Below are 23165 nucleotides of genomic sequence, written 5' to 3'. Positions count from 1 at the left end.
CTATATTTTCTGGAATGGCTTCTTATCTTTTTGTCATCTTATCATTTGTTCTTCTCCTAAAAAAACATATTTTGATAAAATATTTTCTCAATATTACTTAAGTGGTACTGATGCAGCATTATTCCAGCTCCCGATAAACGTGATGGATAAATAGTACTAGTTCTTCTCTTTGAATTCACGCACACAAATTTAAAGTTACATAAAATGCATTTGATTTGATTTGAAATCTTTAATTTAAATGCACATCTCACACAAAAAAAACCCATAAAACGCTTTTCGTTGATGAAGGACGGACTAGAGACAAATAACATTGATTGATGATACTGTACATTGATAAAGGTAATGAATATAATTTTTTACAGTAATCCTTAACCCGCGTAAAATGGTTTTGTCTTTAAACATTAAATTGTCTTTTTATGGAATTTATGATCTATATAAATGCTATAGCTTTTCTGACGCATTATGGATAGACTGCCAAACACTGCCATCGAAATACATATATGTATACCATAGATTTCACATTAATAAGATATTTCAATCCTTATATTTACAATATTCGTTTAAATTTTTTGAGCATTGTTTTTGTGTCTGCATTGGAATTGGTTTAAGTTAGACCAAGAGAACCGTTTATTATTGGCGAATTACTCCACAAGATGGAATAGTGATTTTGACCGGGATCTTTTGACGTTACCATGTTAAATTAGTGAGGCGTCAAAATGGTCACATTTTGGGTGTCATTTATACCCACATTTACTTTAATTTGGCTTTGTTAGTTTACATTATAGTAATTGTAATCTACCACAATTGGTAATTGTTGATAATTGTCACAACATTAGTTTGTGTGAACAAAGATATCGTTTTCTCTGTAATACGGGTGACGTAATACCCATAAACGTATGACGTTACATTTAATATCTACACATAAAAATAGATAGCAAATAACTCTATAACATGCAAAATGCATAATATGTTCCTTTGTGACATAATCTCTGCACCTTCACCTTCGTAGAATGCATCAATTGATCAAACATAATTGATTTATGGCGGTTCACTATCAGATTCAAACAATTACTATCTTAATAAATGTTGATTAGCCATTTTAATACAAATTGAAAAAGGAATAAAAACCAAAAGGAAATTATGTACCAATGCCTGGGACAAAGGAGTTACTAAATGACAAAAATATTATTTACTAAAATATGCAATAAATAGATTTATATTTTAATTAAGTATATATGTATCAGTTTTTAGTTATTTCAGTTAGTAATTGATAGTTTGTGAACCACATATCAAATGGTATCTACGATAAAATTAACGACATTTTAATGTCTCAGAGTATCACGACATATCAATATTTAGTAAATAAAGTGCGAGTACTGAAGTTGATAACAGAATTGTCAATATAGATCTAGATAGCTTGACTGTATTATTCAAAACGTGGTGTACGAGGAAAATTGATTTAAAGTCCCGCGTCACTATCACTTCATATACATGACTATCTATTTGAATTTCATTGTAAAATATTTGTTCAATTAGTCTGAATAGCCTAGTATTGACAACGTAGAAGTTCGAAATCCGTTTCTTTTATCGTTGAATTCAATTATATTACATCATGTTATCAATCCATCTAAGTTTGCCAGGGCCGAATATTTTCAGATAACCAATTTCTCATTTATTGCTAAACAGGTTTGATAAAGTTGATACAAGCCAATGTAAAAAAAAACTGGTTCAAGGATCATGTATATACAGTATTCAACAAACCTTCGTTTTTATAATCCACGATTTAAAGATTTGATAAAAACGCACGAATTTACTTTGTTAGGTCTCAGAATGATATTGCAACAGCTGAACGTGTTGTGGTGAATTGATATCTTCATGAAACACTGTCCACATAATTCCAGTTTTGTCCAGCGTAATAACGGGATGTTGACATCCGGTCATCGAACTTCCCTTAGCTTTAACTGTTAGATTTGTCTTACTTTCCTCTAAAAGTCCGTCTCTTAGAAGGACAACGTTGTTCCGACTGTCGTCAGTTTGACTCATGGCCGCTATTAACATGTCTCCCCCATCATCATACACTACATTTGTTGCTATAATGCTGATTGTACTGGAAACCAAGCTAAATGTCGTCAGTTCGTCTAGATTATCATTCATCATCACAATTGAAGATGTGTGTTTTGTCGTAACGAGGACAACGGCGATGTTGTTTGTCTTCGGACATTCTGATATGCGGATCGGTTTTCCGTCTACAGACGCTGAGAGAATAAGTTCACCGTCATTTGTGAACATGGAGACACTATCTTCCATTCCGATGGCGACATTCTCGTCGTGCAAAACACAAAGACATTTTTGTAATATGTCAACCTCGAATTTTAATGAAGGAACTCCAGAAAGAATTTCATATATCGAATGTTGCTCTTTACCGGACCCTGCCCACAAACGGCACGTGATTGGTGATACGGACAGACAGTTTACGACATCATCGAACTTTATTTCCTCAGTAATATTTCCGCTACTGTCGAACTTTGTCACTACGACACTGTTCTTACAGCACACCCAGACAGAACCGTCATTGGAGGGTGCAATGTCGTATATTATAAAGTCGTTATCTGGCGCATCAAATTCGTCGACCATTTGACAGTAAGATGCCGACTCGTCGCCGGTTTTGATATAGTCGATTTCTTGGCTGGAGGCTGAATCAAGCGAACAGGAGTCTGCCGTCGTGTAGTTTAGCATGTGTTCAATAGCTGATGGATCATTGGCACTTTTTGTGTTGTTAAACACGTTGGCCGAGTCAGACGGACAAGTGTCTCTGTCTGTGACGTCAAAGGGAAGTCTCCCTTGTGGATTTGACGTTCTGGTATAACTTTTAGTCAAACCAAAGAAATGTCCCATTGATGTCTTATTGGATTCAGTTTCTTTCTTCGTGTAGTCAAAAGCGTAATCCACAGCAGAATCGGGCAATCTATAGCGTTCCTCCCTGCGATCTACACTCGTCTTTCGATCTTCTGATTTTGCGCCGTCCACAGAAGCATCAACGTTAAAATATTCACCTGGCGTTGTTGAATATGTTTGCCGTCTTTCCACACATGCATTCATACTGTGAATGCTTTCTTGTGAATGTTGCGGTTCAAATGAGGAAATGCCATCAGTGCCATCCATGACATACTCTCTTTGGCAAGACATGATAACGATGTTGAAAGTTTGATGAAGGAAGTCGGCTGTCTGTTTGGCTGTATTCATTAATGGACGTTTCATTGACGTGCAGTGTGAGAAAGGCATGACATCAGTATCATAAACCATAATGTCAGAACCACATTGAAGAACTTCTTTGTATAATTTCACATTTTCTTTGAATTTTGAAATTGCCGTCTTTTTCCTCCTCGCATAACTTTCCAAAACCGGAACATTACTTTCTTTGCTTTGTCTACATACTCGTCGCTGCTCTTCTGTAAACATATCAACCATTCGCTTAAGTTCTTCTCCATTGTCTATAATTTTCTTATCCAAGGTTTCAAAATTATCGAGATCATCCTCTATGCTTTCTTTTTCCGAAATGACCTCATTATCCAATTTGGACAGTTCTCTCTCTATATCAATACTGATATTAATTCTCATTGCTTCCCTCTTTCGAGCAGCCACAACTTCTAAGTCGTCGATGATATGTCCCCTGTGAACTGTGGATACACACTTGACACACGCTGGTAATGAACAGGTTTGGCACACAAACACCAGTTGGCTTCCATGGTGAACAGCACATGATGTCTCCCCCTTCACCCTAATGGGTAATTGGGATGAAGCCTTCGAACTCATGATTAACATTACATCTTGTTAATTAACGAACATTCGACATATCTCGTCCTACCTGTGTCAGGTATACAAAGACGTGGGTAGTAGTATTTATAACCCACTACCGGTTGTTGTATGGAAGCTTGTGGGTGCAACTTTACAATGACATTGTCAGAAGCCAAAGAACTAATTAATCTTACTATAAATGAAATACTTATTTCTAGACGTTATATGGATCTCCATATCCTATGCACTTGACTTATATCAGTATAATTATATAATTTAATATGGAAACGATATATATTAGTACTGTGTTGGCTTTAAAAAGCCTCCGTACCTAATGTTATTACGCTTTAGATAATAAATACACTTAGCTGCATTTTTTTCTGTTAGCTTTATAAGAGACTTCAACAAACAGATAACATACTGAGCTTGTAACTATCTTTTATTTGGTTTAAAACAGAGGTATGTTATCTATGTTGTACAGCACAAAACAAGATGTGAATGATATACACACTTTGTATGCAAGATAGCATGTGTATTTATTTTAATACGTTAAATTGACGATTCTTTGTCAAGAATATCTGCATTGCGTAACCCTTTTATAAAGGTACACAAACATGTATATAACAAAGAACATTTTAACCGGTTGTACGTTTTCAGTCGAGGTTGAATACTAGGACAAATTATTTTTTACTTCCTGATCAACTTGACGAGGAAAATACGAATGACAAGGAAATATGACATTGTTATCTGAATCGATACATTTTCGACGTTACAGCTTTATATAGGAAATATCAGTGGATACTTGAATTTCCTAAATTAAACACAATGTGTTGAGCGTTCGCTGTATATAGAGTATTAATTATATACTTCTTTATTTTTATGTTGTTCTTATAATTACTGTATTTTGATTTGATTTGTTTTGATTAAATGTAATATGTGTGCTTTAATCGTTGTTATATGAATTATGACATAAAACGATCATTGTGATATCAGAATCGGTCAGATGGCTGAAAGAATAAGAGGGCTAATAAAATGGAGTATGTGAAATAAATTTAATGTTTGTTGTAAATATATAGAAAAATAACAATCTACAAAAATAATTTATCAAACCAATAATACGTTACAGAATGCATCGATCCTTATACATAAATGGATATAATAGGATAAATTATTTAAATGTAAAACATCAATATTCATCAACAACGTTAACAAGTGGATGATATAAGAGAGAAATGTAATCTCTGTAAATGCAGGTTGACAAGTTGTAAGTTACAGTAACTCATTCTTATTCTTTGTGACGTAATTGACGCCTTCTCGCACTTTACCATTTCTTTGTTTAAATCAAACAGAAAACAGGATGTTACACTTAAATGGTATAAATAACGGATGATATGGAGCCAGGGGAATGATGATTTACTCATTCGATGCAAAATATGAGGATTTAAAATATGTTTACCTACTTTCCTTGTAAGATTGCAGAATTTGCACAATAAAAACGAGGGGTCACAAAAACATTAGATTGAGTTCAAACATTACAATTGTTGAGTCAACAATACTCTCTAACCCATTTTGTCTTAAAGCACACTGATAAGCTAACCTGTCGGTCATTACGATGATCACGTGTGTGAAACTGTAGCAGTTAGTTCTTCATGGTTAGAGATTTTATCACAGGAATTACAAAAACTTTATACCTTTACACTGTCAGACAACGTTGTATTGAATGACACGTCTGTATCGTATACAATATTTGTACTGTATTTCATAGGGTTGTTCTCTAAACATTTTTATATTACTACCCTACACTAAGATATGAAGATTTTCGAATATTAGATATCTTTTTCTTACTTACCTGAGCGATGCGTCATGCCTACAATGCAATGCCATATCGATAATATATTCCCGATAACTTTTCATCAAATCATCCAATAATATTTTTTTTGCATTGAACGTCAACATGAATAAACATAATGCTTTACATCCCCAGAATCGCATTGACCGTATTACATGTACTCACGATGGAGATATCTCTTCATTTGATTGTTTTAGATGGGGCCGCGGTGACCGAGTGGTTAAGATGTCTCGACATATTACCACAAGCCCTCCACCTCTAGATCGAGAGTTCGAATCCCATGTTGGGCAGGTGCCAGGTACTTGTCGCTGGTCGGTGGTTTTTTTCTCCGGGTACTCCGGCTTTCCTCAACCAACAAACCTGGCACGTTCTTACATGAGCCTGGTTGTTTATAGGTCTATCTAAATGAAAAAAGACCATCGACATGGCCTCTGTCTACAGAACATTAAGCCCTGGGATAGAGTTATGGCCCGGTCACTGGTTGGCTTAATAGTTATATGACTTTCCAAAGTAAAGATGTTTCTGGAGACATGAAATTATCCATGGGTAACAATGAAATAAGTTTGTAAAGTCAGATTGAAATTCGGTTCAAAATATTCATTTTGATAATCAACACAATAATTTTTCAGTTTTTATTATTGTAAAATTGAACCTTGTTTCGGTATTTTTTGTCATCTAGTGCTATATGAGTACCTAGACTTTAGTTAAGAACAAAATGACAAAATACTATCCAGTTGTTATAATAATACACAACCAAACTTTAGCAATGTGGTCTATGTAAACACATTTAGTTAGTTGGTCTCCCTTGGTAATTTCTGGCATGTTGTCCCTCAGACATCGTCAATAAAAGTGTTTTTTGAAATCGATAATTGAAAACAGAGAGGACAGCGTATCGGACAAAACTAAAAAAAAAATTACGAACATCGCGAATATTTCAGTGAAGAGAATATATCGTAATTAAAGTGATACTTTTTTCGTGAAAAGTTGAACAGACAGTAACATCTAAATCTTACAAACCATGGCCGATATAGAATGGGTTATCTATAAACTACTTGAAAGGTTTATCTTGATCTTCACACGAATGCCTTAACTTCCATTGTCAGCTTTAGAATACACATTCCATAACATTTATAGAGAATGCAGTTGTAAACAAAAAATTGCTAAATACACAAGTGTGGGTAAAACGCGATACATTTTTGGGGGACTTTGAGAAATATTAATATCAATAAAGTGATAATACTGCATTAACGATTTATAATGCAAGCCGTTTATTATGCGGCTGTGCTGTATTTTATTTTGTCATATGCATGGTGGAGTTGTCTTTCTTCAGATGTTATGTCAATTGGCGTGTAGTCTATCTGATGCAATCATTACATTATTTCTATGGTCAACTGATGCAATCATTAAATTATTTCTATGTTCTGTCTGACTCGTCATTCATTTTACGTATGTTTAGGCTGTATGTATTGTATGTTTGGAATACTGACAGTAAAGATGGAGTATAACTTGTGAGGAAGGTTTGACATTTATGTATAGAGAATTATTTCAAACAACATCTGACCAGGTCGAACAGCACAAACCATAGAAGGAATATACGTATCCAGCCTACCTTGAGGCCAAAAAGACGTCATTGTCTGTTTAACGGACTAAATAGTGCTACTCTGCTGCAGCTACTATACACCACCAACAACGTATTTTAATTTGGAATAGTCACCTCATAAGGTATCAATTTGATATTGTGGCTTCTACTGTAACTAGTAAATGTTTAATATTGTGCACTCGTTCATATAAACCTTAAATAACATATATGACAGGTTTTCCCAATGAAATATTGACAGCTTTATTTTACATTTAGGCATTTATACGTAATTTTTCACACTGATATGTAATGCTAGGTTTACACTATGTTCCCGGCGGCCACGGCAGCCCCGTTTCGGGCCACCGTGGACAAAACGTGGTGACCGCGAGACAACTTGAGACAACGCAGAAGGACGTGATAGACAAACGTGAGCGGTCGTGATTACCGTGGATGCCGTACCAGATTTTTAAACTGTCAAAAAATTTGCCACGGCAGTCACGGTACAGATGGTAAACGCCACAGGACGTCATAAAACGGGATTGACGTATCAAAACGTAACAATGCGTGCGAGGCCGTAACAAAACTTCCAGACGGTCCGTGGTGGAACGGGCAGCAAGCACGTTTCCCGGAATCTAACGGTGATTTCAAGTTTTGTGACGTTCTGTTGCGTTTTTTCCACGTTTTATCACGGTTGATGCAGATTGGCTGCACGTTTTGTGCCGTTTTGTCAAGGTTTGTCAAGGTTTTGACGGCAAGCTAAGGTGGATGATAACCGTTTCGATACGTTCTGTCAAGGCACATCACGGCTTGTAGCGATTGAAAGCCCGACGTGATACGGCGTGTTACGTCTTATTACGGTCTTACGTTGCAACCAATATCTGATGAAGTATCATTGCCTGGCCTGGTACATATTTGCTACTTCATGGATTATTTGTATTATTAAACAGAAATAGTCATTATCAAACACATTAAAACCATCAAATTATACAAAAGCTATTATTACAAAAGATAGATTAAGTGATTAACCATTACAGACAAAATGGCGTAAAAACACTTGGCTATAATATTTATATATTCATACCAAATATAATTTGTAATTTAAATGTGTTTGAAATGACATTTTCGGCAATAGATATTGTTTCATTTGCTTCAAAAAAATCCCGGTATCAGACTTTCATCCCTAGTAAGCCTTGGCGGACCGTGAAAAACGTATCGGAGCTTGATCAAAACGTGTAAAACGTAGCAGACCTCATCAGATCGTAACAGGCCTAGTGAGAACGTAGTGGTATCCTTGATAGACCGTGCTAAAGCCGTAGTGTACCTTTAACCTCCCGGAACAGCACTTTCCCGTATATCTACGGTCCATGACGTAATCCGTAAAAGACCGTGGCAAAACTTCACAAGACCTAGCTCAACTTGAATACAGAGACAAAAATAGCCAAAATTCCACGGCGCACCACGTTTCGGGCAAACGGGGCTACCGTGATCGCCGGGAACATAGTGTAAACCTAGCATAATGGCTATTTAAAATTCAGGAATGTGTGCATCAGGTTAGTTTTTTTTTATTATTTGATAAAATTAATCAGATTGTGAAAGCAAAACCTCCATTTAATCTTATAAATGTTAACATTAATGTATGTTATATTTATGATAGATAATAAATCGATGTTATGTTTTAATGTATTTTCTGTTTGTATTTGTTTTACATTAATCGCTAAGACCTTTTAACGTTATCTATATTTAGTGTAAAGGAAATACCCCTGGCTAAATGCGTATATGTGTAATGCACTGATGTCGATGACACTCTGTACCTCTCCTACGGAAGGTAAGGTCCTATCTATCATTTATACTGTTTCCTATGATTCAAAACCAAATGATTATACTCCATAATGTACGGTAGAATGCCTTACTAAACATACTCATATAACATATTTACATACCTACCACTGCATGGGTAATTTTTTATCTAACAACATTCAGATTTTAAAGAGTTAAACTAATTCATACTGTAAAGTGACAACTGTGCTATTTAAAGCGCTTAGTGTGTTCTATAACTATTATTCTAAAAGTAGCATCAGGAAATTCCTTAATTACGACTACACTATTTTTAGACCTACTGCATTGTCATATATATTCTTCTTTTCTCTTACAGTAGTGTATGGCATTACTGTTTGCAACGCCATGGTAATATACAAATATGTACGTACTTATTTTGTTAAATATGTTGTAATGTAATTCTTCGATTAGGTAGATCGGCCGAAAGGTTACATGCTAATAATCTAATACTTTATCAAAGGTCCTGGTTTTGTTCATTATTGAATATATAAGAGTTGCATATTTTGTTAGTCATTGACATGTTCATTATTGTTTTGCATTTTGATTTGCAGTCTCTGTACTTCCTGACCAGATTTTGTTTTATGTTAAAGGTGCTTTTCGTATATGTAGGCCTAATAGTAGTGGAAGGGATAGAGGCATGCGACTTTCCAGGTATAGAGTTTTCTAACTTTACCAATTAACCATCAATAAACCATGTGAAATGATTCTTCCTTCAAAACAACAACATTAAAACGACTAGCTTCAGAATGTTAGATATGTTACACAACCAAGACACTACTGTGTGACGTCATATAATCTTGGTTACGGAAATGTAAATTAATGAAACGAATGGGAAGTGGAACGATTTGTAGTCTTGTGCTGGACATGTTAATTCATTATATATAATAAGTTAATAAATTGCCTTAACCTAGAATATGTTATAGTACGAACAATTATGATATAATCATTTTTATTTTTTGTTGATTACATGTTATTATTACATAAGTACTATTTATGAGAATTTTTTTTTACATTTTTAATTTCATTTATAACATCAATATCACAATTGTCCAGTTATGTTAGCCTTAATTTGAACCAGTTTAACTTTTATACGTTTTTGAGGTTCTTTCGTTAATTTACAGAAACAATATCAGAAATACAGTCTGATGGATCAAACAAGTGTCGTTGTGACACTAAACGCGGATACTGTGGGGATCGAGAGGATTTGTGTGTAAGGAAAGAATGCGGTGAAAACCAAATTTTGCTGCGTAACTGTAAGTATTTGTGTGCTTCATGTTACATTTATCTAACACAAAATTTAGCTTTTAAAACAAACCTCTTATTTACTGCGATATAACTGTCGGAGGTTGAAAAATATTATACAAAAATAGAATTTTGATAAAAAAGACATATATGATGTTATGCGATGAGACTACATGTATATTAACAATGAACATGACAAAAGCAAATATTCTTAAAGTATCCTGACGTATTATCAAAAAAAAATTTGGCTGCACAAATCCTTTAAGATGTCCATAATGACATTAAAGTCGAGACTTGTGTTAAAGTACTAATTGTTTTCATAGGTTCCTGCATATGCCAGGATAATTACGCGGAAAATTCTCGAGGACACTGTGTTGAGTTAAATATACCAAGGCAAGTATTACTGGAAGTTATATTCTATATAATTTACTTTCATTATGCAACAAATACCATTATCACATGACAACATCACTTAACCCCGACAGAATGCCGAAACCTTTACGTTATTTTTTTTAAACAATAGATGTTCTTAAATTGATGGATTTGACAATTTAGATGCTAACCATTGTGTAGTTCTATTAAGCTTCTATGACCTATGAAGATGAACTAACTCAGTTTATATAAAAATGTAATTATAACAGAAACCATGATTAAAGGTGCAAAAATGCCATTTGTTTGAAATGCCGGCATAAAATTCAACTTTATTTTGGTACATAATTATAAAAGGTTATTCTGTGAAAAATTAGATATCACAAACTTATAAAGAACCAATTTTATACAATAATGAGGCTTATGTTTCGCGGTTCATTTACACAATTAAGGGTCTCACTTTTCAAAAAGTATTAACTTATAGTTCCTGACGAAGGAGGATGGAAGGAAACCCAGTAAACTCGAGAAAACATTACAAATGACCTCACTAGGCAAGAGGTATCAAATTGACTAAACTTGATCAGATCTAAATGGATATATACATGAACGTACCATGTGCCTATGTTAACTTTCATTCCAAACGTTCACAGTCCTTTTTAATCGTCATTTATTTTATGGAATGCCGAGATTTCTAAAATAAAGAAAGCTATACCTAGAAAATATATTGAAATTATTAAAGGTAATGAACCAGAACCAGAACACAAACAACATATAATATATATTAACAATAAATTAGAGATATGTGTCTTTAATGTAAATCATTTTAAAATTGTAAAGCCAAAAGAACTTAAATTGGAAACCCTGCATACTATTACTACACCAACTATAAGACCAACAGCAGAAATTAAATGGAATACTCAATTTCAGAAGGAAATAGATTGGATAAATGTTTGGAATTTTTTTTGGAAATACCGACTATGCAATCACAAATAAAATGAAAAAATTTCAATGGAAAAGTATACATAGGGTGATATATACCGAAAACAAATTAAGTCTAATGAATAGATCCGATGGACTATGTCATATGTGTAGAACTGAAAATGAGACTTTAACCCATTTGTTTTTTAACTGTTTATTCACAACACAATTGTTAGACATAATACATGCTAATCTTTACAATAATGAAAGTTTTGACACTGTAAATATGACATGGAATATTGATGAGGAGAAAATGATGCTCGGTGACTGCACTGATAATTTATTGAAAAATGCAATATCTAACACAGTCATAATTACAACTAAATGGGTTATATGGAAGATCAGGAATATAAAAAAATACCAAAACAAATAAACTTCTCCTACATCAGCATTTCAAATTTTAAAAGAATTACTTACAGATAATCTATAGTATCAGTATACATAAAAATCAAACAAAATGGGAAAAAGGAATTGATAGTTTCAAAATACCAAAGTTTATAAAAAAAAAACTGTGACTTAAGAACTACATGTATTTATAATTACTCGTTTATCACTCATGTATATGTGAGAGTTAGCTCCCCTTGTTGTTGATATCAATTTTACTACTATTGTGTTTTTCATACTCCTAAAACTAATATTATGGGTTGATTAGAAGTTAAATTAAAAAATGTAAAAAAAAAGAAGAAGAAAGTACATATTAACAAATAACATTACATAATATGTGTACCACTGAAATTATTAAAAGTAAGAAAGTATTTATATCAATTTATAATAGAATGTCTGAATAAGTGATATGGAGTAGTCTCCCTTCTACCGATATTTTATATTAGAGTTGTCTCCCCTTACCTGACATCTTTGATGGCAATATTAACTACTTGTTTGAAATTACTAATATCAATTTATTTTGAATGGATATGAATGATTGAGAGGTAATGATGAATAAATGGTGAAAATATCTGTAAATAATGTAAAAGCGGTGAAAGTTTGTGTTCATGATTAGCATAATCTATGTAAATGTGGAAATTTGTGTGCAAGTCCTTCTGTGAAAGGAACATGATGTTATTTATACATGTATGTCTATTAAATAAAAAAAAAATGGGAAAAAGAATCGTCATTTATTTAAAGAAACTGTGATAAACTATGCTGGGCACGAAATAAAATCTATTAAATGTGAATGTTAATTTCAGATGTAAAGTTGGAATGATAGAGCTCTCTAATGGACAATGTGTAATGCCGAGCACTGTTCCAACTTTCAACATAACAACAGTTAGTGTTGCTCCTGCAGGTAAGTTACAATAGAAACAGGAACCTGCATTACGATTGTCACAGTACTTGTAATATAGTGGGTGTCTCAGGAACTACATATTTCTAAAACATGCATTTTAATTACGTTAAAGTGGAAAATTTTAACTTATAATTACAGCTTGTCATGTGTTCTGCATATCTACTCAATGAAGATGGAAAATTCTTAACAATAATCATTTCCATTACAATTTGATTGGTGGAAGTTGAGGAATGCAAGTGACACCACGATACCATGCAACTGTATATCATACTCAGTGAAAGAATTGAAAAATGACACTAAATCAGCAAACAACAATAGTATTAAAACGCAATACGTATTAACTATATTGATTACATTTTAGATGATGTTTTATTCGCAGGTTTTACAGAGTATCGCCAGCCTCCGCCTGAGGTGATGGTCACCAACTTTACCTCTACGTCTGTAACCCTCGGTATCACTATTGACCGGAAGGATATGGATGTGTTAGTGATCGCTCGTATATATAAACCCCTAAACGAGTCCTTGTTGAGACAACAGGAAATAAATCTTGGTAAATATTGTTGGGAACATTTGTTATCTATATTAGACCTGCTACATTAAAATTATGTATTTCGAGTTTATCATGTTATTTGCATTTATCTATACAAATTACGCGTTCAGTTTCTTTATATTTATAATTAAACTTTCTTTAGGTTTTCTTTATTTTGTATCTACACCACCACCAACTATTTGCCAAGGGTGATGTTGTACATTAAGTACGGGTTTTGAGCGTCTATCTCATGATGTTGTTTTCAAAATTGTTTCTAAATATCGAAACCCATCCCCTCTATGCAAATGTATCGCATCAAAAAGGAGATTATTAGAAATGAACCATATATTTTTAAAAAAATCCATATCATTTATGTTATTCAGATCCGAACAGTAATATGGCCTTAATGCACATTCCCAACTTGACTCCAAACACGAGTTACACGGTAGCTGTCAGATTGTTTCCCAAGTTTGCCAGGGCATCCGCTACCACCATTATTCGGATACAGACAGATACATATACAGAAGGTAGTTGTTTGATTTATGTACTTTTTGTAGTTTGTAGTTTTTTTTCGTTTTTTTTTCCTTTTCTTTTTGTAATTCGTCACTGGTTATAGGTAGACAGGGTTATTGCATGTATATTTTACGTTGTTGAATAATTACGTACATACATGTGCACGGTCAATTTTCGAAGTTGGTGCATGATATGAAAAGCATTTGATTTTGTTTTTGTTGCAATTTCAGTTTTCGTTCGAAAAAAGGAAGACAATCTTGACACGGACAACAATACATTTATAATTGTGTAAGTATGATAAACACAAAATCATTGATAAGATGAATTTGTTCAAAACATACACAAATGCGAGATTATCCAAAGTCATGATGTGAACAAGATACCGAAAGGCGTTCAAAAACACCATAAAATCAAGATTTGAATTGTCAATATATGTAACAAAGTCGAAGACAGATTACCTTATTCTATTTTTCGTGGTTTTATAGTTGATATTTCGGCTACGTCTATCGCATTTGTGTCTCTTAACTAGTTTTGTTTCGATTGACTTTGTTGGCATTTCTTACATAAATAAATACAAGATTAATAATATTATAGTCAGTGTAATGTAGGCGGGTATCTGGCCTCTAAATAACATCTGGACACAATCATCCAGCGTGGCCAACAAATTTTGTTCAACTAGCTGTTACTCTTAACCGCATCATGGGGCCGCGGTGGCTGATTCGTTAAGATCTCCCGACACATTATCACAACCCCTCCACCACTCCAATGTTAAACAGGTACCAGACACTGAACGCTGGTCGTTGATTTTGACTATTCTCCACCAATTTACCTGACACGTCCTTGATCATACTGGCGCTGTTGACAGGCATTAAACTAATCAATACCAAATCATACGCGCTTCACTATCAACTACTGCGATGCTGTTCATCATTGAAAATAGTTTTCCTTAATCACATCACTTTGGCATATGGAGCACTGTATGTATTGGGTTCAAGTTGTTTGTAGACACAAAGACCAACCGACTACTCCTCCTAAACTACTGGAAGGATTCAACGAATCTTGGTGGCCAATAATTCTTACACAGTGTAGAATGTGCGTAAACTGCATCGGAACAAGATACTTTTCGCTTTCTTTATAGATGTGCCCCTATGTTTTGATGAAACGTGACCTACTGGGGGGCAAAAATTATAAACTACTGGGGGGGGGGCAAAAATTATAAACAATAGGGCAAAATGATCATTCAATCATTTATTGTTTGTTTTGCACAATAGTAAAATCGTGTATTTTTTATGAAGGGTGATAGCAGTACCACTGGCAGTGATGTTGGTAATAGGCCTAATGGTGGGGATCATTTTAAGTAAGTATTATTTGTTTATTTGTGATAACACTATAACAAGTTGGACATCAATCATTCATGTGAATGTATGTCGTACTTGATTAATGAATAAACTACTAAATACGTGGTCAAAATGACATTTTCAGTGATTCAGAAATTGTAATATTTTATATATTGCAAATAAATGGAATAGCAAAAAGTGGAAAATGAGGAATTGAGACCATCATCTACCCTAAAGTTAATCTTTATGGTGTTTACACATACCGTATATCAGTTGCTGTTGTACAAATACGTCTGTAAGATATCAATTTTATAAATGCTTAGATAATTCACAATATCATTTTATTCAATAAGTATGTATTTTCATGGTATCTTCCACGGAAGTTTACATACAGAAGTCAACTGTATGATACTGTTATGAAACAAAAATTTGCTATACATGTAATTATATACATTTAAGATTAAAGAATTATCAAAATGGTATTTGATATAAACTTTAATTTTTGTTTCATGCTGCATGTCACTGTAAGTACATTTCTATAGCTATGCTTAATTGTTTTTAATGCATACATATTTTAAAGGTTCTCCACCGCCATCGATTGAACAATAACTGGTATTTAATCGTGTATGAATAGCTATTTTTTATTTTTGCTCTTGGTGCATGTATAGCCACGGAATTCTTTCAGGACAATTCATTATTTTCAATATTTTTATTTTTAATAAAATGAGAAACTCAAACTTTTTGATGATGGTAATGGTGTAAAACAAGAGTACTTTTGTAACTGAAGAAAAGTACTAAATCGTTTGCTCCTGTTTTTTGATAGAGAAAAATAGCATTTCTCAGCGGTGGCGCATCTTTAACTAACGTTAGGAATGTGAGGCTTTCATAATAAGTTTACCATTTACTAAATATCATTTCTATTCTTTAAAACATATCATGCTTTGGTTGTAAGTGATGAATTATTTGACGTTATTTAAGGTTACAAATTAAAATTTTCCCACCTGTTTTCAATATTATTCAGATAGGAAGAAAATATTGAAATACCTGAAAGAGAAAGACGCAGGTATGTTTTAAAGTATTGGTCGCCTTTTACATTATAATTTGAAATTGATTTATACTAGTTGTATAATGAAACATCATCGAGTCATTTCTAGATATTTGTGATCCTGTCACTAAAAGGTCCAATGTTTTACCTTGATACTATTTTTTCTTCAGTTAAGATTATGGGAAAAACTTTAGGTACATTTGTTTTTGTGAAAAAAATGTCATAGATTCGATTCATTTATCGAAATCAGTTTTGAAATTTTTTGAAGATAGACGAATTAACGGAAATTTCAATCAACATCATTAAACTCTACATACTCGAATAAACTTTTGATTGTGAAGATAAAAGCATGCAAATGTAGCAAAAAAGTAAAGGCCCAATACCTTCCCGAAACAATAAAAGCTGTTTTTAAAGAAAATAATAGCATAAGAAAATAAATATCGATGGCCTAAGATGGGGCTACAACACCAAGCAAATTTAAGACAATTTAACATAAACATAAGACAACCAATCGTTATGAAAATTAACATTTGATTTATTTTAAATTGTTTAGAAAGTAATGATAAGTGAAGTGTAGTAACGGTAAGCTAATAACTTTTACGACTCTACAAAATTATCAGCAGTTGGCCTTTAAGAACTTTACTCAACGGTCTATTTAAGATATCGATACCATGCTCAATTTTGTACTTTGATAAACCATCAAAGAGTAATTAATTTGTTCATCTTGAATTAATCGCTAAAAAAGTTAATATGTATACATGCTAACATTAACTGATTGTTTTACATTTATGTGTAGATGTTAAAGATGACCAAGCCTCATTTTCTGAAGTGGGTGGAGACACAGAAAATAATGATACAGATGCCATGGGTATGTTTTATAAGAATAAATCATGAGTCAGTTTTTATTATAAGCGTAAGCCAATAGCTTTTTTTATGGGAGGAAGAAATGCATGAGTTTGCATGTTGTGTGGATCAAATAAAATCAAAATATAAATATCCAATTGAAAACGCGAGTACTACTAATATGTTCATCATACTTCCATTTTTCTTTCATGCCATCAATAACATCCCTTCTCTGTCAAATAACATTTGTCCTAACATAACTTATATGACGGAATTTGTTACTTGTTTTCAGATCTTGAAAGTAATAAGGTCCCTATGTTAACGTCTCGCGTTCCTAGAGAATATGGTAAGCATAGCAATATTTGTGTTCATGTGATATATTGACCAGTCTCTGGTGTCCACTTACCTTCACTCTTGTACCGTCTCGTCTTAATTGTCATAGTAACAAAGTTAAGGTTTCTGATTGGTCAAAATTTAGACATCCTTCGAGTTCTATGAAGATTAGTATATAGGGGTTTGCATGGATACCAGTTGCAATAGTACGACTGTGTGAACGTTTGGGAGACTTATGTAACAGTGAATTATTACAATGAGCAATATCTGTAATATTTGTAATATTAAAAATAAATGATATATTTTATCGTGGTCAGGTGACCTCTCGTCTCTATAAGTACTGGTAGAAACAGAAACGTGGAAGCCAATAGCCAATATAACTCCTCTCTTATACGAATGCTTTAATTGTCAATTGAAAATTTAATTTAATAAATGTTATTAAGTATTAAGAACAATCACATTTCTATATAAGCTTCAAAATAACTTATTAATATTACATTAGAATTGACTTATCGAAATAAATTTTAAACTTTAATCTTCCTTTTAGCGTATATTTCATAATTACTTCACATAATTTGAATGTTTTCCTGACTTTGTTTCAGACTATGATGGAAATGATAACGATTCCCTGCTTACCGATGATAGGCTCACAACATAATTATATATTTCGTTGTATTTAGTAATAACAGTTAATTTATTTGCGCAGGTATTCTATCCAAGCATTTCAGAAATATTATCAATAGTGTACCTTTAAATATTGGGTAGCATTTGTAGATAGAAATTATCTAAGACTTTATTAATAATTAAATCACGTTTTACGTGCATCTGACTTGGACAGTTATATCCAAGATCTATTCACAGTTAACATATTATCAATAGAATTTATGTCGTGTTGAAACAATGTCAGGAAACTTATTGACAATACATGTTCTCCATTTTCAGCCAATATCAAGAAAAATGCGGACTGCAGTCCTATTTATCCGCTTTTGCAAAATACGGATGAACGTTAGTATTTAGTGATTGATATGAAGGATTACAATGTTCGTATTATTTCGAGATTATGGAATGTCTGTTTTTTGTTTGTGTTTTTTGTTTGTTTTACTTTTGATGGTGGCATTTGCTATCTTAAAATGGAATGGTAAATAGATAATAACTGTCAATGAACTGATATGACTTGATCAGGTTAGATAGAAATAAACCTATTTTTAGAAAACTATCGAATGTAACGAAAACTTTTAATGATAAATTCGGCATGATGATGAGATAGATTTAAAAGGCGTGAGAAATAACGTCGAGATGACAAGTAATTATATAAAATGTATATCGGTCCTTGTCTGTGTGAAGTAGAGATAAGACATGTACAATAAGATGTTTGGGATGGATCAAAGAAACGAGTCACTTGCCGAAAAATGCATTTAATCATATAGATCATAATCTACCCACGACAATTAGCTATAGAATATGCAATTATAGAGTTAACATCATTTAGATATGACTTTTCTTAGCAAATAATCACTACGGTAGATGCTTTCGTCATTTTACTACTTTTTGATAGGTCAAAAAGACGAATTTCAGTAACTTGATATTCATTAAACTATCAATAATTGTTCGACATATCAACTCGAGTTGTCCATTTACTTAAGTATCATTCTCTACATTTTATCATTGTATTTTAGGAGGTCAGAATGAGGCGAGCGATGCCACATATGTGAAGAGCGTGGACAATGACTGTGCTAGTGGTAGGTACATAGAATGTATCTTAGTTTTATTTGGATACAAAGTGTGAGGGGGTGAATTAAAATGGAAAAATATAAACAACCGGATAGCTGCAGTATATCTTACGGATAAAAAACTTAAAACTTTTACATTTAAGGTAAATTAGGTAATGACACAGTAAGTATAAACACATAAAACTTTTCTTTTAGCTGTTCCATTAAAAACCAGTAAATATTATTAAGAACCTTTGTCATGACATGGATTGAGAAAACTATTATTAAAACTGTGGATTTTGTCAGTTATTTGAACATTTCTCGTATAAATCCGTCGAGTATGATGGCTGATTTTGTCAAGTGCTTAAGATTTAAGTTAAATGCAAGTTGTTTCGTACATGTAATTGTTGTATTTCAAAGTATTTTTCCCGATTCCTTGCAATACAGTCGACGTTGACATCACTCGTCGCACTACCCCGGAAATGTCCATTGGATCCGATAGTCACTGGGAGAACACCAGTGGTCCCAGAAGCGACATCCTTCAACCTGAATCCCAATTTGAGGATATCTCTAACCGCAGCCTTTCGGAACAGCCTCATACTTTAGACAACAGTACCATACATCAGCCAAGCATCACACAACCAAACACGATGGGCAGCATCAATATACAGGTGATAACTAATCGTGGGCATTCTCCCTCCCCTGGATATGATCAACTAGGCAACAACACACGCTATCACCCTTCAGATGATTCCAATAGAGAGTCGGATAACCTTCCAAGTTGTTACAGTGTTCGTTCATTTGGTGGGACCCAACCAACCAGTGACACCAATACAAGCCTGTACAACAATAGACAGGTTACATAATCAAACCATCGTGTACATATATATTTTTTCATTGTGATTTTTTTTATCATTATCAACATGATATTAATATTTACATCTAACTATATGTATCTCTCAGTTTCATAGTAGTACACGTATTCAACATTTTTGCTTTTTAAAAATTCCAAAAACACCACACTTCGCTTTCGGAATATGGTATTATATTTCATTAATATATAGGGATTGGATTGCGCTTTTATGTTAACCATGCTTGTATGGAGCAATTCCTCTAAGAATATATTCTATGGGGCGCGCTAGCGCCCCATATTGAATATATTCTTAGAGGAATTGCTCCATACAAGCATGGTTAACATAAAAGCGCAATCCAATCCCTATATTTACACTCACACGACTTTTTATTTATACTTTATGCAATAAAATTGTCATTTGAAAGTGACGTAATTATTCAATAAAAGTCGGTCAAAAGTGGGAGGAGCTTACTCAATTGAACAGCGAATTATGACGCTTCACGTAAGATAGAATTATCCATCCGCGACGACAAAAAAGTTCAATATTTTAGTGTGAAATAAACATGACAAACAAAGTAAATTTTATTTAATCAGATCAGATTTTTAAATATATATTCAATTTTGCTAAAAGTTAATATATAGCGTAATAACATAAAGTATTTGTACTCGGCCACAGGTGTGAACTCGGTGACCGTTGTGCAGCGAGGCAAAGCTGACGCACGCTTACACACTGGAGTTCGTCGAAGTTGTCAAAAACCGGTTTTCAAGTAGCTCAATGTGTTTGAGATTGTCGTCTGACTTGACGATATTACATCCTTGGGAGCCATGTGATTATATAATCTACGCTTAGATCCATCGCCATCGATAGATTGAACAATGTAGCTGTGTTGACGCGTAACTGTCAACACGTGGATTACTAGCGGTGCATGTTTTATAATACACACGATTAAATTCTCAAAGAACAGAGACAAGAGGATATGTTTATAACTGACCTCTGTCAGAGGGTCCCACGCCCGTCCACCCCAAAGACTTGATCGTAGGACGAACACAGACACAGAGGTAATGTTTACATTTGACATCCATCATTTTTAACAAAAGTGAAAGCACTGCACGTCGCCCCGGTCGGGATATTTTTCCCGTTTCTTTATACAATTGTTAATTTAAAAAATGTTTGTATCATGTATACATATAAAACATATATGCATTGTTCATATTTTTCCAAATTTCTATGAAAAACAACAATATACAAGTAATGTTGCGTCAAAATGTAAACAAAGCCATGTGTTTCTTTAAAAAAAATAGCCCCTTTACGTCGCATAGAACATTTTCATACGCAAGTTCAAAGTTCAATGTTACCATGCAGTTATGGTAAACAAAATCGGCTAGTACTTTCGTATAGTGAACAAGCCTAGCAAGTGTAAATATACATGTATATTGTTTATTTTTGAATATGCTTATTATTTTTTATCAATTATTGGATCACCATTCGAAGTAACGATACAATATTTGTTACTATTTTTATATTATTATCAAACCATATACTTTCGAATGCTCACAATGTGAAATAGGGAGGATATTATAAAAGTGGCTATGCAATGTTTATGTTACACAGCCACAAGTTTCTATTTATCACATATTTTTTATTTATGGAAATGTAGTTATTTTTTTTTCTTTTTATACTAAATCTGGCTTTCTAACGACCGATTCTTTTTTGCCATACCAGTATAAACAAGAGATCCCAGAGGGATCTTGGCGCCCACCAAAGAATGATCTACGTCTGAAAATAGAAAGAGGGATCTTTTCTCTGATTTTCAACTTTTTATTACAAATTACTCATATGAAATTTAAGAAAGATCTTTTCAGTACTTTCTGAGATATATAACACTAACAAACTTCAATTATCAAAATCCAAGATGGCTACCTGTTGGCCATTTTGTTGACCGATCGGTGCCAAAATGCAATATGCAGGTCCTTGGAGAATCTACATATAAAATTTGAGACAGATCACTTCAGTACTTTCTGAGAAGTAGCGGTAACAAACTTCAATAATTAAAATTCAAAATGGTGGCCTGTCTGCCATCTTGTTGACCGATCGGTCCCAAAATGTAATATGCATAACTAGGGACCTTAAAGGGAACCTGCACAAGAAATTTGAGACATCTCCCTTCAGTACTTTCTGAGAAATACCGATAACAAACTTCAACTATCAAAATCCAATATGGCGGCCTGGCGGCCATCTTGTTGACCGTGCAATATGCACAACTAGGACCCTAGGGGAACCTACATGTGAAATTTGAGAGAGATCCCTTCAGTACTTTCTGAGATATAGCAGTAACAAACTTAAAGTATCAAAATCCAAGATGGCGGCCATATTTGTGACCGTTCGGTCCCAAAATAAAAAATGCACAACTAGGACCCTAGGGGAACCTACATGTGAAATTTTGGAGAGATCCCTTCTGTACTTTCTGAGAAATAGCGGTAACAAACTTTAACTATCAAAATCCAAGATGGCGGCCTGGCGGCCATCTTGTTGACCGTTCGGTCCCAAAATGAAATATGCGCAACTAGGCCCTAGGGAAACTTACATGTGAAATTTGAGAGAGATCCCTTCAGTACTTTCTGAGAAAAAGCGGTAACAAACTTTAACTATCAAAATCCAAGATGGCGGCCTGGCGGCCATATTGTTGACCGTTCGGTCCCATAATGAAATATGCACAAATAAGGCCATAGGGAAACCTACATGTGAAATTTTGGAGATATCCCTTCTGTACTTTCTGAGAAATAGCGGTAACAAACTTTAACTATCAAAATCCAAGATGGCTGCCTGGCGGCCATCTTGTTAATCGATCGGTCCTAAAATGCAATATGCACAACTAGGGCCCTAGAGGAAGCTACATTTGAAATTGGAGAGATATCCCTTCAGTACTTTCTGAGAAATAACGGTAACAAACTTTAACTATCAAAATCCAAGATGGCGGCCTGGCGGCCAATTTGTTAACCAATCGGTCCTAAAATGCAATATGCACAACTAGGGCCCTAGGGGAACCTACATGTGAAATTGGAGAGAGAT

The 23165-nt window shown here is 33.8% G+C and overlaps 1 protein-coding gene across 6 annotated transcripts; it reads left to right on the top strand.

Annotated features, from left to right (window-relative positions):
• Window positions 1-7078: 7078 nt before the first annotated feature.
• On the top strand, window positions 7079-21722 carry LOC138318443 (uncharacterized). Of its 6 annotated transcripts, none has more exons than XM_069260801.1 (18): window positions 7079-7366; window positions 8968-9048; window positions 9376-9422; window positions 9650-9710; window positions 10181-10312; window positions 10625-10694; window positions 12836-12933; window positions 13313-13483; window positions 13846-13989; window positions 14206-14263; window positions 15271-15332; window positions 16334-16375; window positions 17154-17225; window positions 17493-17546; window positions 18476-18538; window positions 19210-19272; window positions 19690-20120; window positions 20772-21722. In XM_069260801.1, exons 2-17 carry the CDS (start codon window positions 9000-9002, stop codon window positions 20106-20108), a joined length of 1605 nt encoding a protein of 534 aa, XP_069116902.1. In that variant the 5' UTR covers window positions 7079-7366; window positions 8968-8999; the 3' UTR covers window positions 20109-20120; window positions 20772-21722. The 6 variants fall into 6 exon arrangements, with proteins under 6 accessions (XP_069116902.1, XP_069116919.1, XP_069116937.1 ...); XM_069260818.1 differs by lacking the exon at window positions 7079-7366 and adding an exon at window positions 8363-8773 and having other exon boundaries at window positions 13322-13483; XM_069260836.1 differs by lacking the exon at window positions 7079-7366 and adding an exon at window positions 8363-8773 and having other exon boundaries at window positions 19690-19913.
• Window positions 21723-23165: the final 1443 nt, after the last annotated feature.

The sequence above is a fragment of the Argopecten irradians genome, chromosome 1, assembly GCF_041381155.1.
Source record: "Argopecten irradians isolate NY chromosome 1, Ai_NY, whole genome shotgun sequence".
Classification (NCBI taxonomy): domain Eukaryota; kingdom Metazoa; phylum Mollusca; class Bivalvia; order Pectinida; family Pectinidae; genus Argopecten; species Argopecten irradians.
This window is presented reverse-complemented; position numbering and strand designations above follow the sequence as displayed.